The sequence below is a fragment of the Eriocheir sinensis genome, chromosome 32, assembly GCF_024679095.1.
Source record: "Eriocheir sinensis breed Jianghai 21 chromosome 32, ASM2467909v1, whole genome shotgun sequence".
In the NCBI taxonomy this organism is placed as follows: Eukaryota; Metazoa; Arthropoda; class Malacostraca; order Decapoda; family Varunidae; genus Eriocheir; species Eriocheir sinensis.
In genome coordinates, this window is record NC_066540.1 from 16433972 (window position 1) to 16450980 (window position 17009).

The 17009-nt window shown below is 45.5% G+C and overlaps 3 protein-coding genes across 4 annotated transcripts in view; 2 read left to right on the forward strand and 1 right to left on the reverse strand.

The window, feature by feature from the left end:
• Positions 1-5024: 5024 nt before the first annotated feature.
• On the reverse strand, positions 5025-10502 carry LOC127006288 (macro domain-containing protein CT2219-like). Its single transcript, XM_050876002.1, has 2 exons — positions 10059-10502; positions 5025-8652 (listed from the first exon to the last, which is right to left on the reverse strand). The coding sequence occupies exons 1-2, from the start codon at positions 10473-10475 to the stop codon at positions 8179-8181; spliced, it is 891 nt and encodes a 296-aa protein (XP_050731959.1). The 5' UTR covers positions 10476-10502; the 3' UTR covers positions 5025-8178.
• Positions 10503-11767: 1265 nt separating this feature from the next.
• LOC127006289 (gamma-secretase subunit pen-2-like) lies at positions 11768-14302 on the forward strand. The gene is made up of 3 exons (XM_050876003.1): positions 11768-11995; positions 13230-13334; positions 13924-14302. Exons 1-3 carry the CDS (start codon positions 11935-11937, stop codon positions 14061-14063), a joined length of 306 nt encoding a protein of 101 aa, XP_050731960.1. The 5' UTR covers positions 11768-11934; the 3' UTR covers positions 14064-14302.
• A 1465-nt stretch (positions 14303-15767) lies between these two features.
• LOC127006290 (UDP-glucosyltransferase 2-like) overlaps positions 15768-17009 on the forward strand; it is a 32663-nt gene continuing 31421 nt past the window's right edge. The window contains exon 1 of one of the 2 annotated variants that reach the window (XM_050876006.1): positions 15768-16723. In XM_050876006.1, coding sequence (XP_050731963.1) covers positions 15908-16723 — 816 coding nt within the window. In that variant the 5' untranslated portion in view covers positions 15768-15907. The remainder of the gene's footprint in view (positions 16724-17009) is intronic. The other variant, XM_050876005.1, reaches the window with a different exon arrangement.

Here is a 17009-nt window from a genome sequence, read left to right on the forward strand (position 1 = left end):
GAATGAGAATGAGGGAGAATGAGAATGAGAAGAATGAGAATGAGGAGAATGAGAATGAGGAGAATGAGAATGAGGAGAATGAGAATGAGGAGAATAAGAAGAGGAGAATAAGAATGAGGTAGAATGAGAATGAGTGAGAATGAGAATGAGGGAGAATGAGAATGAGGGAGAATGAGAATGAGGGAGAATGAGAATGAGGGTGAATGAGAATGAGGGAGAATGAGAATGAGGGAGAATGAGAATGAGGGTGAATGAGAATGAGGGTGAATGAGAATGAGGGAGAATGAGAATGAGAATGAGGGAGAATGAGAATGAGAATGAGGGTGAATGAGAATGAGGGAGAATGAGAATGAGGGAGAATGAGAATGAGGGAGAATGAGAATGAGGGAGAATGAGAATGAGGGAGAATGAGAATGAGGGTGAATGAGAATGAGGGTGAATGAGAATGAGGGAGAATGAGAATGAGAATGAGGGAGAATGAGAATGAGGGAGAATGAGAATGAGAATGAGGGAGAATGAGAATGAGGGTGAATGAGAATGAGGGAGAATGAGAATGAGTGAGAATGAGGGAGAATGAGAATGAGGGTGAATGAGGGAGAATGAGAATGAGGGTGAATGAGGGAGAATGAGAATGAGGGAGAATGAGAATGAGGGTGAATGAGGGAGAATGAGAATGAGGGTGAATGAGAATGAGGGAGAATGAGGGAGAATGAGAATGAGGGTGAATGAGGGAGAATGAGAATGAGAATGAGGGTGAGTGAGGGAGAATGAGAATGAGGGAGAATGAGGGAAAATGAGGGAGAATGAGAATGAGGGAGAATGAGAATGAGGGAGAATGAGAATGAGGGTGAATGAGGGAGAATGAGAATGAGAATGAGGGTGAATGAGGGAGAATGAGAATGAGGGAGAATGAGAATGAGGGTGAATGAGGGAGAATGAGAATGAGGGTGAATGAGAATGAGGGAGAATGAGAATGAGTGAGAATGAGGGAGAATGAGAATGAGGGAGAATGAGGGAGAATGAGAATGAGTGAGAATGAGAATGAGGGAGAATGAGAATGAGTGAGAATGAAAATGAGGGAGAATGAGAATGAGGGAGAATGAGGGAGAATGAGAATGAGGGTGAATGAGAATGAGGAAGAATGAGAATGAGGGTGAATGAGTGAGAATGAGAATGAGGGAGAATGAGAATGAGGGTGAATGAGTGAGAATGAGAATGAGGGAGAATGAGAATGAGGGTGAATGAGTGAGAATGAGAATGAGGGAGAATGAGAATGAGGGAGAATGATAATGAGGGTGAATGTGAATAAGGGTGAATGAGAATGAGGGAGAATGAGAATGAGGGTGAATGATAATGAGGGTGAATGATAATGAGGGTGAATGATAATGAGGGTGAATGAGAATGAGGGAGAATGAGAATGAGGGAGAATGAGAATGAGGGTGAATGAGAATGAGGGAGAATGAGAATGAGGGTGAATGAGAATGAGGGTGAATGAGAATGAGGGAGAATGAGAATGAGGGTGAATGAGAATGAGGGAGAATGAGAATGAGGGAGAATGAGAATGAGGGTGAATGAGAATGAGGGAGAATGAGAATGAGGGAGAATGAGAATGAGGGAGAATGAGAATGAGGGTGAATGAGAATGAGGGAGAATGAGAATGAGGGAGAATGAGAATGAGGGAGAATGAGAATGAGGGTGAATGAGAATGAGGGAGAATGAGAATGAGGGAGAATGAGAATGAGGGTGAATGAGAATGAGGGAGAATGAGAATGAGGGAGAATGAGAATGAGTCACAATGAGGGAGAATGAGAATGAGGGAGAATGAGAATGAGGGAGAATGAGAATGAGGGAGAATGAGAATGAGGGAGAATGAGAATGAGGGTGAATGAGAATGAGGGAGAATGTGAATGAGAATGAGGGAGAATGAGAATGAGATGAGAATGAGGCTCTCTCTCTCTCTCTCTCTCTCTCTCTCTCTCTCTCTCTCTCTCTCTCTCTCTCTCTCTCTCTCTCTCTCAGATATAATTAAAGTCATACATCTCTCTCTCTCTCTCTCTCTCTCTCTCTCTCGACGTGGAACCTCACATAAACAAATCAATAGCCGAGGATGAATATAACGGCATTTGACTTTCTCTTCCACGGCAGGGTGACGCAAGGGTGCTTCTGCGTTACGTCATAGGAGGGAATTATGCTGATGATGGCGATGATGATGATGGTGTGGGTTCGAGAGATGACCACTTGTCTTTTTAACGGATCACTTTTCACTCTAGCTTGACAATACATATACATAATCAGCTATTTATATGAAGTACTTGGGTAGATTATGGACGTAATTATCGATATGTATTCAGGATTAGTGTAGTTTGGGGGTAGATTTGATGATTATAGGTTGAAAATTAATTGAATTTCATAATATATATCAACGCATTTGTGATCAGTTTATGCATCATCTATTTTTGGGATTTATATCATGGCAAAAATTTAGCCCGTCGCTGGTACACGGTAAAGCCACAAATTTGGCCCGTCGCTGGTACACGGTAAAGCCACAAATTTGGCCCGTCGCTGGTACACGGTAAAGCCACAAATTTGGCCCGTCGCTGCTACACGGTAAAGCCACAAATTTGGCCCGTCGCTGGTACACGGTAAAGCCACAAATTTGGCCCGTCGCTGCTACACGGTAAAGCCACAAATTTGGCCCGTCGCTGGTACACGGTAAAGCCACAAATTTAGCCCGTCGCTGGTACACGGTAAAGCCACAAATTTGGCCCGTCGCTGCTACACGGTAAAGCCACAAATTTGGCCCGTCGCTGGTACACGGTAAAGCCACAAATTTGGCCCGTCGCTGGTACACGGTATAGCCACAAATTTGGCCCGTCGCTGGTACACGGTATAGCCACAAATTTGGCCCGTCGCTGGTACACGGTAAAGCCACAAATTTGGCCTGACGCTGGTACACGGTATAGCCACAAATTTGGGCCACAAATTTGGCCTGACGCTGGTATTATTTGTACAAATTTGGCCTGACGCTGGTACACGGTAAAGCCACAAATTTGGCCTGTCGTTGGTACACAGTAAAGCCACAAATTTGGCCTGTCGCTGCTACACGGTAAAGCCACAAATTTGGCCCGTCGCTGGTACACGGTAAAGCCACAAATTTGGCCTGACGCTGGTACACGGTAAAGCCACAAATTTGGCCCGTCGCTGGTACACGGTATAGCCACAAATTTGGCCCGTCGCTGGTACACGGTAAAGCCACAAATTTGGCCCGTCGCTGGTACACGGTAAAGCCACAAATTTGGCCCGTCGCTGGTACACGGTAAAGCCACAAATTTGGCCCGTCGCTGGTCAACGGAAAAGACACAAATTTGGCCCGTCGCTGGTACACGGTAAAGCCACAAATTTGGCCCGTCGCTGGTACACGGTAAAGCCACAATTTGGCCGTCGCTGCACACGGTAAAGCCACAAATTTGGCCTGTCGCTGGTACACGGTAAAGCCACAAATTTGGCCCGTCGCTGGTACACGGTAAAGCCACAAATTTGGCCCGTCGCTGGTACACGGTAAAGCCACAAATTTGGCCCGTCGCTGGTACACGGTAAAGCCACAAATTTGGCCCGTCGCTGGTACACGGTAAAGCCACAAATTTGGCCTGCTGGTACGGTAAAGCCACAAATTTGGCCCGTCGCTGGTACACGGTAAAGCCACAAATTTGGCCTGTCGCTGGTACACGGTAAAGCCACAAATTTGGCCCGTCGCTGACGGTAAAGCCACAAATTTGGCCCATCGCTGGTACACGGTAAAGCCACAAATTTGGGTAAAGCCACAAATTTGGTAAAGCCACAAATTTGGTACACGGTAAAGCCACAAATTTGGCCCGTCGCTGGTACACGGTAAAGCCACAAATTTGGCCTGACGCTGGTACACGGTAAAGCCACAAATTTGGCCTGACGCTGGTACACGGTAAAGCCACAAATTTGGCCCGTCGCTGGTACACGGTAAAGCAACAAATTTGGCGTAAAGCCACAAATTTGGCCCGCTGCTACACGGTAAAGCCACAAATTTGGCTAAAGCCACAAATTTGGCCCGCCGCTGGTACACGGTAAAGCCACAAATTTGGCCCGCCGCTGGTACACGGTAAAGCCACAAATTTGGCCCGCCGCTGGTACACGGTAAAGCCACAAATTTGGCCCGTCGCTGCTACTGGGTTAATGAGAAAGATGAGGAAGAGAAAGTATAGGAAGAAAGGAAGATACAAGAAAGAAAAGGAAGGAAGGAAGGAAGAGAAAGAAAAGGAAGAGAGGAAGATACAAGAATGATCGAAAAGAAAGGAAGGAGGGAAGAAAGAGGAAGATGATGAAGGAGAAAGAATAGGAAGGAAGAGGAAGATACAAAAAAGAGAAAAGGAAAGGAAGGAGGGAAGAAGGAGGGAGATGATGAAGGAGAAAGAATAGGAAGGAAGAGGAAGATACAAAAAAGAGAAAAGGAAAGGAAGGAGGGAAGAAAGAGGAAGATGATGAAGGAGAAAGAATAGGAAGGAAGGAAGGAAGAGATAAAAAGCACTAAGGCTCAGCTAACTGGACCTCACCCTGTATTCAAGAAGGTAGGGACATGCAAAGAAACACTCGGTACAAGCTCACCCCTTCCCTGAGCCACAACAATATTATCACCAATAGAAGAAGAAGAAGAAGAAGAATTGGTGGTGTGTCAAATAACATTCAGAATCCTCCAGAAAAAAAGTATAAGGGCTGTTTTATAAGACTTTCGCTTCTCACGTCAACTATTTCTAAAGGTCAAAGAGTGGGTCAGTCAGGTTCTAATGTGTGTTTCTTTAGGTTCATTGTACAGAAGAAGGGTCAAACTCTCACCAGGGTCATAAAACTACTCCTGGAAATGCCCACAACTCATATGAAACCCTTGTCAAATTTGTGGTCTTGGGCGACAAATTTTTTTATGACCCTTAGAGATTTTCAGAACACACACACACACACACACACACACAGAGGAACACTAACACAAAGGCCAGACATTAGATATTTTTCCATGATTATTATTTGTATTATAGCACTGTACAGCCCCCATCGGCAAGACCCAGACCAAGATACATGTCAATTACATGTCCTTGTGTCACGCAGTCTTGGAGTTCAATGTTGCAAGTGTTCTGGTATTTAAAATGGTGTGGTTGAATTTTTTTATTGTTATTATTTTCGTTAACTATCAATCACTCAATCAATGTTCGTTTTGCTTCTTTAAAAATCGCAGTTCGTGTTTTTCTTTTAATATCTCCGCTAATGTTTTTTTTTTCTTTTTTTATAATATTTCAAGTAATTCATTTTTCTCCCTTTTTCCTTTATTTCAATTAGTAATTCATGTGTTTTCTTTATATATATTTCTGCCGATTCATATTTTTTCTCTTTCTTGAATATTTTGACTAATTCATGTTTTTTCTCTGCCTTTTAACACTTCAACAAACATTTTTTTTCCTTCTTATAATTCAACTTATACATATCGTTCCAGCTTTAATCACAGGTAATACAAATCTTTCTTTAATATTTCCACTAACATGTCTTTTTTTTTTTTGCTTCTAATATTTCAACCAATTCACATTTTACTTTTTTTATTTCAACTTACATATATATTTCAACGAACACATAATAGTCTTCCGTCTAAGGCCCCTTCCACACGAGCGGTTTCTGCCGCTGCGGCACGTGCCGGACGGCTGAGCTTTACATTGACTCCTATGGGTGCGTTCACACAAAGCCAGAGCGTCAGGACTGCCACTCTGCCAGCCGCACCCTGCCGGACTGCCAGCAAGACCGCAGCGGCAGAAATGCCGCACAGCAGTTTCGGTGGTCATGTGTTGCTGTGGGCGCGTTCACACGTGTGGTGTTTGCCGCGTGTTGCGAGGGATAGTTGTCTGTCAGCACTGGCAGGAAGGGCACGCGACCACTTTGTCTGCATCATTGCAAAAGCTGGTATGCACTATATTTTTCATCTTATGAACTTTCAATTAATGTATATTGAAAATGTAAGTGTCTTACATATTAATTCTGTATACCTCTGTACAACAAACATCTGCATATAAATTTCAGGGTTATGGCTAATCAAAAATTATCGCGACACGGAGCTGCTGATCTCCGAGGTTGAAAGACGGCCTTGCTTGTGGGATCCCTCGAGAGAGGATTACAAATATGACTGAAGGAGATACCGAAGCGGATGCGGCAGACACCGCACTTGACCGTAGATGTCCAGGTGCCATGCGGCTGCCGCTCGCCGGAGCGGCAGAAACTGCTCGTTTGAAAGGGCATGCGGCTGCTGCTCTGGCATGTGCCGCAGCAACAGAAACCACTCGTGTGCAGCGAGCCTTAGTTAATGTTTCCTTTCCACTTCTAATATTACAACCTATTCATATATTTCCTTTTCCTTCTAATATCCCAAATAATCCATATTTCCTCATCTTACTGACATTTTTTCCTTCTGTCTTTCTACCTTTCTTGCCATTCTTTTCCCCTTTTCTCATTCTTAATCTATTCCCTCCTTTCCTTTCCTTTACTTTTTTCTCTTCATTCATCCCTTCCTTTGCTTCTTCATCCCCTCCTTCTAATGCTAACCTAAGACTACCTACCAAGCTTTAACATCCTGGCTCTTAATTGTGCTGAGGTTAATGGCGATACAAGGACGCCAAGTGTGTGCGCTAGTCTTCGTTTATTAGACAGACAGACAGACAGACGGGAAGACAGACCTACGGAAATGTTATAGACGGTGGTGTGTGTGTGTGTGTGTGTGTGTGTGTGTGTGTGTGTGTGTGTGTGTGTGTGTGTGTGTGTGTGTGTGTGTGTGTGTGTGTGTGTGTAAGGCATCTATCTTTCTATCTATCTATCCTTGGCCTATCAATTAAAGGGAAGTTTGATAGAGGAGAAAGTATAGGAAGGAAGAGAGGAAGGAAGGAAGGAAGAGAGAAAGAATAGGAAGGAAGAAAAAGGAAAGGTATAAAGAAAAGGAAGGGAGAGAAAGGAAGGAAGGGAGAGAAAGAAAGGAAGGAAGAGAAGGGAAAGGTAGAAAGGAAGGAAGGAAAGAAGGAAGGGAGAGAAAGACGATGGGGAGAAAGCATAGGAAGGAAGGAAAGAAAGGGAGATACAGGAAAGAAATTAAGAAAAAGGAAGGAAGGAAGAGAAAGAATGGGAAGGAAAGAAGGAAAAGAATAGGAGGGAAGGACCTACGAAGCTATACAGGTTAAAAGAAGAAGAAGAAGAAGAAGAAGAAGAAGAAGAAGAAGAAGAAGAAGAAGAAGAAGTTCCTTACACAAATATACTAAATAACAAGTCTCTCACACACACACACACACACACACACACACACACACACACACACACACACAAGAAAATCCAGAAAACCTACTGGAAGATTATATGTAAGTACCCCCTTTGTTTACAAGTCAAATGAGAGTCTATGTAAAAATTTCTCAAAACTCCACAGTCAAATCACAGCCTAGGTAACCAGGTTAGAGATACTCCTTATACAACATTAACCCAAGGCATAACACCAGATCCACTAATAATAATAGAAATAATAATAATAATAATAATAGTAATAATGATGATAATAGTAATGGTAATGCCTCTCACGGTCAAATTCGCCGAGTGGTTCAGACGCTGATTTGATCTCGGATACGTATAGTTACGTACGAGAATAAAACTTAAAATAAAATGAAATAATAAATGTGGGTGGTAGAGGAGGAGGAGGAGGAGGAGGAGGAGGAGGAGGAGGAAGAGGAGGAGGAGGAGGAGGCGATTTAATTAAGTCGAGTGAAGATAAAAATTACTACTGATATGTGCATCTGAGAGAGAGAGAGAGAGAGAGAGAGAGAGAGAGAGAGAGAGAGAGAGAGTTCATCTAACATTCCTCCCTCTTCTCTCACTCTTACTACCAATGATATAGATAGATAGATAGATATAGATACAGATAGAAAGACATTTAGAGAGAGAGAGAGAGAGAGAGAGAGAGAGAGAGAGAGAGAGAGAGAGAGAGAGAGAGAGAGAGAGAGAGAGTTCATCTAACATTCCTCCCTCTTCTCTTACTCTTACTACCAATGATATAGATAGATAGATAGATAGATATAGATACAGATAGAAAGACATTTAGAGAGAGAGAGAGAGAGAGAGAGAGCATCCTAGCCCTCCTCATCACTTCCCCGTACCGATAGGGAAGTAGACGGGGAGGTATCGGTGGTAGATATCAACATCAGCCTTGAGGAAGAGGCAGAAGATGACGCGGTCGATGGCGTCACGGTGCCCCTCCAGCATGGTGCGCACCGTGGGCAGCACCACCTGCACCGCCGCCTCCCCCGGGTACCCATACACCCCCGTGGACACACAGGGGAAGGCCAGCGTGCGCACCCCATTCTCCACGGCCAGCTGCAGGCTCCTCCGGTAGCAGGCTTCCAGCAGGCCGGGGCGCTCGCCAACAGGTCCAACCGTGTGGATGATGTAGCGCGCCGGGAGTCGGTAGCCGCCGGTTATCTTGGCGTCCCCGGTCTCGCAGCCGTTCAGTGTGACGCACTCTTCGTAGAGGAAGCGACCGGCGGCGCGGTGCACGGCCCCGTCCACGCCGCCCCCGCCACGCAGGCTGTTGTTGGCGGCGTTGACGATGGCATCCACCTTGGGGGAGGGGGGGGGAGCAGTTATTATCAGCATTATTATTTTTTTTTATAACAAAGGAGACAGCTCAAGGGCACAAAAAGAGGAAACAATAATATAAAAAAGCCCGCTACTCGCTGCTCCCAAAAAAAGAATCAAAAGAGGTGGCCGAAAGAGAGGTCAATTTTGGGAGGAGAGGTGTCCTGATACCCTCCTCTTGCACTAATGACCACTGAAACAACTAAACTAACAAATGAACTAAAATACAGACAACCTTTGCTATACAACCAACTACTGACATGATCTCAAGCTTTCCCTTTCAAAAATCTATGTACAATTAGGTTAACGGCAAAGATTCGTTTAAGTACCGTGCCAGTATTTCATTACCTACCTTAAGAAACATCAGTAGCGGTAAATCTTGGGAATAGCGGCTCCTAGCGGATGCGCGACTAGGGCACGGTGTGGTGGTATAATTACAACATTTCTAGCACGTACGACGGGGTTTTGACAAGCGGACAGGCGTGTTTATGTCACAAGGGGTGTATTTTTCCGCGCGAGCTCTTCCCTTTCTTCACCCTGGAGCTCGCAGTCTCATCGCCCATCGACTTGGAAGAAATCGCGAGGCCAGCGTGGAAAAATACACCCCTTGTGACATAAACACGCCTGTCCGCTTGTCAAAATCCCGTCGTACGTCCTAGAAATGTTGTAATTATCACCATACCGCGCCCTGAATGTGTACCCGCTAGCAGCCACTATTCCTAAGATTAACCTCACAAGCTCTTCACATATCTTTTCTACAAACGTTCAACAATCATGGAAACGCTTTCAAAATCCAATTCCAGGACTATTTGTTATTGAAAATGGGGGATAATATATTCATGAAAGCGTCAAATGAAGGGAAGGCTTGATGAATGTAGATATGGAGATTGGACTATGAAAGCTTATGGACTACAAATAGGTAAATATACACAGTACCCCCCCCCCACACACACAGTACCCACCTCACCCCCCCCCACCCACCCACCCCCACACACACAATACCCAACTCCCCCCCCCCCCCACACACACACACAATACCCACCTCAACCCCCCCCCACACACACAGTACCCACCCCCACCCCACCCCACACACCCACCCCACACACACACACCCACCTCCCCCCACACACACACACACAATACCCACCTCCCCCCCACACACACACACACACCCACCTCCCCACACACACACACACACCCCCCCATCCCCCACACACACCCCACCCCCACACACACACATACCCACCTCCCCCCAGACACACACACAGTACCCACCCCCACACACACACCCACCCCCCCCACCCACACACACAGTCCCCCCTCCCCCACACACACCCACCTCCCCCCCCCTCCCACCTCCCCCTCCCCCACACCCACACAGTACCCACCTCCAGCTTGGTGATGTCCCCCACGAAAATGGAGACCCTCTTATTCAGGTCCTCGTCCACGGGGTATTGGCTGCCGCCCAACACCTGGTTCACCTGACCCTGGGGAAGACTGGCCTTGGACACCGCGTACTTATTGGCCGCGTAGTACTGTGGCCACGGGGGGATGGTGGACAGGGGGACATGGCCACTGGGATACTGGTGCCGCCTCTCAGATGGGGACATATTCAAGAACCTCCTCTTCTCCTCCTCGTAATTCGCCATATTTAACTTGTTGGACGTTGACAGGGGCCTAGGCAGCACGAGGGAAGATGTAGGTATATTCGTGGAGGCAGAGGCGGCAGGGGCAAGGCTCAGGAAGGAGAAAATTCGCTTAAATGTGGAGGCGACTTGGAGAGCTTGTAGAGACCCTGTGGCCATGTCTGTCTGTGGGGGACGGTTCGGTGCGGCGCGTTCTCGGCCCGTCAATGTTGGTTTTATGGCTTTAATCACTTAGTTGGTGGATTAATGGGGTGTTTTAGTTAATATTATGAAGGTTTGGATATTCTGGAGTGTTTGTTTTCGCCTATTACTACTGTTACTGATACTTCAATTACTACTACTACTACTACTACTACTATTACTACGATTAAAACAGTTTACAGCATTATTAACTTTATGCTAATCAGCCTTCACTCATAATTTCTCCTCTCCTTTCTTTCCCTTTTCCTCCTTTTCTCTTTTTTTAATTTTCTTTCCTCCAATTTCTCGTTATTTTTCCTCTTTTCTGTCCCTTATTTTCCCTCCTAGCTGTTCCTCCTCATCTATAGTTCTTTAAATTAATGCCTCCTTCAGGTTTTCCTCTAATTCCTCATCTTTATTTCTTTCATTTTCCTCCATTTCCTCGTTTTCTCGATCCTGTCTTTTCCTTAATTCTCTCCTCCGCTATTTTTTTTCATTCTTTTTCTTTCTCTCATTCCTCCTGTTCTTCCGTCTGCTTAATTTCTCCTTCCTTTCCTATAATTTATTTCCCTTTCTCTCCATTTCCTCTCTCCTTTCTCTCCCTTTCCTCCTGTTCCTCCTCCTTATCTCTCCCTCCCTCCCTCATCTCTCTAATTCCTCCTTCATTAATTTTCCTCTAATTCCTTATCTTGTTATTTATTTCCCTTTCTCCTCTCCTTTCTCTCCTTTCTCTCCCTTTCCTCCTGTTCCTCCTCCTTATCTCTCCCTCCCTCCCTCCCTTCCCGTGTTCAATACTCGTTCAAGACCTGTCAGTTCCGAGGGGCCGAGTAAATCCATCTCGCCGACACTGTATGATAACAAAGCCTATTTTTATTCACTATTTAAAACTTTCTCTGCCTTTCCTAGCCTTATATCTGGATCTGTATAGTATTATCGCATCTTTTTACATTCATTTCGAGGTTATTTGTGGTTCTATTTAGCTATGAGAAGAAAAATTCGATGAATCACCAAAACGTAAATAAATGACGTCATAATCAGGCGTTCATGACAGATCAAAACATACCTGTGACATCAAGTTTACGTTCGAGTTCTCCCCCACTCTAATTACCTCATTTGTCCCATTATACGCCTTTTCTGCCCTTTCTATCATTCTATTTCCATCTTTATATCACTAACACATCTTTTATAGTCATTTCGTACCCATTTTAAGTTTATTTTCGGGACAAGAACTAAAATATGAACCGTAAAAATGAGTCACCATAACGTAAACATATGACGTCACAGCCAAGACCCAGCCCAAGACTTTGACACCAAGGCCTGTGATCCATCTTTTGTTTATCTTTATTTTAGGCCTAATTACCACGCCCACCTGAGGATTAAGAGGCCGTGCAGGTGTTTAAAGAGTCAATTAGTCACCTGAGATCACCTGGGCGCCGAGATGAACCTGGGAAAAGTGCCAAACGAGAGAAAGCTGACGCTGTGTAGAAAGTATTACATGGGTGAGTGTGGGTCTGTGCTGGTCTCTCTCTCTCTCTCTCTCTCTCTCTCTCTCTCTCTCTCTCTCTCTCTCTCTCTCTCTCTCTCTCTCTCTCTTCTGGTTCGTTTCTCCTTCCTTATTGCTTCTTTTTCTCATTTATCCATTTATTGTAATCTCTCGTCAGCTCCTCCTCCTCCTCCTCTTCTCTCTCTCTCTCTCTCTCTCTCTCTCTCTCTCTCTCTCTCTCTCTCTCTCTCTCTCTCTCTCTCTCTCTCTCTCTCTCTCTCTCTCTCTCTCTCTCTCTCTCTCTCTCTCTCTCTCTCTCTCTCTCTCTCTCTCTCTCTCTCTCTCTCTCTCTCAAATTATTCCTCTCCTTATAACTTTCTCTAAATAGTTTATATCATTCAAGAGGGCATGACCAATCAATGAACAACACTTGCTGAATAAGGTTAAACTAAAATAATAATAATAATAATAATAATCTTAAAAAGTAAATGGGAAATATCATACTAATAACAAAACATGGGCACAGCTCCCTAACAAACCACAGTCCATTATTAAGGTCAGACCCTATGAAAATAAATGAGAAAACCTAAAAAAAAATAAAAAATAACTAGAAATAAATGAATTTGAAAAAGCATAAGGACAAGTCTCTTTAGCAAACAGCGCCAGTCAACATTGTTTTCTAATTTCCAAAGCAGCGCATCCAGACGGTCGTACTCATGTAATTACCTGACGGAGGAAATTGGCAAAAAAAAGAGTAATTGGTCGAAATAGCAATCGATCTCGCCAGTGAATGAGTTTGGATCAGTTTATAAATTAGTAGTGGTATTAATAGCAGAAGTAGGAAGAGTTATACATGTAAATATATATGTCTATGTAAATTTTGTGCTGTGATTCTTAAACACTCCCCCCAAAAAAATCACACTCTATATAACTTAAAATAATAAAAAAAAGAAAAAATAAAACAAACAACAAACTACCACTTTTTTTTCCATCATTGTTTTCTTTCCTTTATTTGCACCTGACCTGTTTCCTTTACTGTAAAACAACAACAACAATGACTACAATAACTACAAACAGCAATAAAATAAACACTTCAACTCCTTATCAACAACAACAACAAAATAACATCAAACTACCACAATGACAACAACAACAAATCTACAATAACTATACAAACAAACAAACAGCTCACAACAACATCCCTAAAACTCACGTCCTCTCTCTCCCGTCTCCGCTGCCGCCGCCCACAGCCGGGTTCGCCTTCCTGCCGTTCATGTGGGCCGTCAACGCCATCTGGTTCCTGCACGAGGCCTTCTGGGCGCCGCCGTACACTGAGCAGAAGCAGATACGCAAATGTGAGTGTTGGGGTGGTGGTGGTGGTGGTGGTGGTAATGGTGTTAGTAAGGGTAGCAAGAGGAGACGGAGGAGGAGGAGGAGGAGGAGGAGGAGGAAAAGAAGAAAAAAAAGGTGGAGTAGTAGTAGTAGTAGTAGAAATTTTAGTAGTAGCAGTAGTAGTAAAAATAATAATAACAAAGAAATAGCAATACTAGTAGAAATAATATTAGTAGAGGCACACGAACTAGCATGCATAAATGTCTGTAACCGTGTAGTATGTCTGTGTCTTAATCCTGTGTCTTAAATGTATATAAATAAGTATGCCTGTATGTCTGTAGATGTCTGTGTATGTTCGTCTGTATGTCTGTGTGTGCTTATGTCACTATGTATGTCTGTGTATATCTATATCTGTATGTCTTTTTTTCTTTTACAACAAAGGAGACAGCTCAAGGGCACAAAAAAGGGAAACAATAATATAAAAAAGCCCGCTACTCGCTGCTCCTAAAAAGAATCCAAAGAGGTCTGTCTGTGTATGTCTGCGTATGTTTGTCTGTATGTCTGTGTATGTCAAAGTCTGTATTAATCTCTCTGTCTCACCTCCCCCCCCAGACGTGGTCATCTCCGGCATCGGGGCGCTGGTGTGGCTGGTGGGAATGATCTCCTGGGTCGTGGTTTTTCAACAGAACCGAGCAGCTTGGGGCGCCACCGCTGACTACCTCTCCTTCATCATTCCAAAGGGGGTGCCCTAGACTGGGGGGGTGTCATGTAGGGGTGTGTGTGTGGGGGGGGGGGTGAGGGGATGAGAGAGAGGGATGTTGTGTGTGAGAGTGTATGTGTGGAGTGAGGAGAGAGTGAAGGAGAGATAGAAACATTCCTTACATAATCAGAGAGAGAGAGAGAGAGAGAGAGAGAGAGAGAGAGAGAGAGAGAGAGAATTTTACCATGTGCTTTGTAATTCCTGACCATAAGAATAAAGTGTAAGAGAAGATGTGCAAGATTTTTAATTAGTATATATATAAAAACCCAGTGAGAGAGAGAGAGAGAGAGAGAGAGAGAGAGAGAGAGAGCATCCTTTATCTTTACTTCCCACTCTTTTCCTAATCCCTTTCTCTCTCTCTCTCTCTCTCTCTCTCTCTCTCTCTCTCTCTCTCTCTAAGTACACGAAGGCAGAGATATACATAAATTCTAATACTCAAATATAAACACTTATACACCTAACTACTTAACACTTAATACAACCCCTCCAAAACATGTCTCACTCTCAAATAAAACCCTGGCAATAAGTATAATAAAGTAACACATGGATAACTTAGTAGACTTAAAAACAATTGAAGAAAATCAGTAGAAAATACCAGTGATTGTAAGCTGTGATTATGCTGATGAAGTGATTAGAAATGATTGATTGATTGATAGTTTGTTGTTGCAAGGGAGGGAGGGAGAATTGGGGTTGAATTTCCGGAAGTGTTGGCTAATTGTTTCTACAGCGAGGGAGGCGGATCAAGGTATGGAAGAAAAAAGAAAAACAGCGACGAAAAAGTCCACTTGTAGAAACTCTGAATGTAATGTTTCAAAGCCTGATTTCTGTATTTTATTTCTCTACAACAAGGGAGACAGCTCAAGGGCACACACAAAAGGAAACAATGATTGAAAAAAAAGCCCGCTACTCGCTCCTCCTAATTAGAACCTTTGCCAGACCAGGATGGAGTACACCAACACCAGGCAGAGGACCAGCTGAAGAACACTGGAAAAGACCTAATTAGCAAAGCCTGGTCTAATATTGTCTGATGATGATGATGATGATGACCTGTAAATACAAAATACCCACGAATATAAAATCATGAGAAGTCTGCAAGAATCCAGTAGGTCTATACAAGGCAGCTCCTGTGAACTTGACCCCACCTGACCTAATTTAAAATGCAGTACTGCCCATCTATGTGCGTATATGTGTGTGTCATGCCCGTAGACTTATGTAAAACTGCATTGCCTGTTTGGGTGGGTGGGTTTGTGCGTAGAGTTTTTCGTGTGTGTGTGTGTGTGTGTGTGTGTGTGTGTGTGAGAGAGAGAGAGAGAGAGAGAGAGAGAGAGAGAGAGAGAGAGAGAGAGAGAGAGAGAGAGAGAGAGAGAGAGAGAACAGTAGATACATAGATAGACAGAAACAGATAAAGACAAAAATAGATAGATGAATAGATTGATAGATATATAGATAGATAGACAGACAGACAGATAGACAGACAGACGGTATGGTGAAGTTGGGTGTGGAGTGGTGATCATGGTGGAGGTGGTGGAGTTGATGGTGGTGGTGGGGGTGGTGGTAGTGGTGATGACGGTGACGGTGGTGATGATGTTGATGGTGATGGTGGTGGTGGTGATGGGGACAGAATCAACAGGGTACTACTAGCATCAACAGCGGTGGTGGTGGTGGTGGTGGTGGTGATGATAACAACGCACCACCACCACCACCACCACACACCACCACTCGCGTCGCTGCACTCACCGCGACAGCACCGTAACCTTGGCGGTCCCGACCCTAAAACCTTCACCACCACCACCACCGCCGCCACTCAGCACCGCGCAACACCACAAGCAACACACCATGCAGGCCTTCAGGTGGTGGTGGTGGGCCCTGGCGGTGGTGGTGGTGGCGCCCTTAGCCGGCCCTGCAGAAGCCTCAAACATCCTCGTCTTAACCCCCTTCGGCTCGCGGTCAGTTCGTAGTCTATTCCGCACGCTGACGGAGGCGCTGTCGGCGAGAGGGCACCAGGTCACCCTTGTCACTAGTGGGGAACCGCCGCCCCCGCACCCTAACATAACCCACCTCCGCGCCCCGCACTCCGCTCTCGACCAAATGGACTTGTTCGAGGTCCGACGAGACTCCGCGGCCTTCAGGTTGTGGCTCAAGGCTCTCCCGGCGGTGGCTCGGCGTCTGTACGAGGACTCCGCCATCATGGATCTTTGGCACAGGCGGAAGGAGTTCGACGCCATCATTATCAACAGCGCCGCGAACGAGATGGCTTTCCCCTTCCTCATAGGCGTGGAGGCCCCGTTCATTACCCTGGCGCCTGTGGGAACCGAGCCTCTCCAGCTAGCCTACCTCGGGAACATGGTCTCCCCTGCGGCTCTTCCCTCCGTGGTAGTGCCCTATGATGACACGCTAACCCTGTGGGAACGCCTGGTCAACACCCTCGCTACCGCCCTCCTGAGAACTTACTTTAGGAGATCTGTCGGTCGCCCCCTCGCCGCCGCCCTCCGTGAGACCTTCCCCGACCTCCCCGACCCCTACGAGGAGTACCCGCGCCAGGCCCTCGCGCTCCTCAACAGGCACCACCTCCTGGACGGCGCCGTGCCCCTCCTGCCCAACCAAGTGGAGGTGGGATGTATGAACTGCCGCCCCGCCGACCCTCTGCCCCAGGTAAGGTGATTTTGTGCCCCCCCTAGTGCCTCGAAGTTACTTGTAGTGCCCCGAAGTATACCCTGTAGTGCCCCGAAGTATACCCTATAGTGCCCCGATGTATACCCTGTAGTGCCCCGAAGTATACCCTGTAGTGCCCCGATGTATACCCTGTAGTGCCCCCGAAGTATACCCTGTAGTGCCCCGAAGTATACCCTGTAGTGCCCCGAAGTATACCCTGTAGTGCCCCGAAGTATACCCTGTAGTGCCCCGATGTATACCCTGTAGTGCCCCGATGTATACCCTG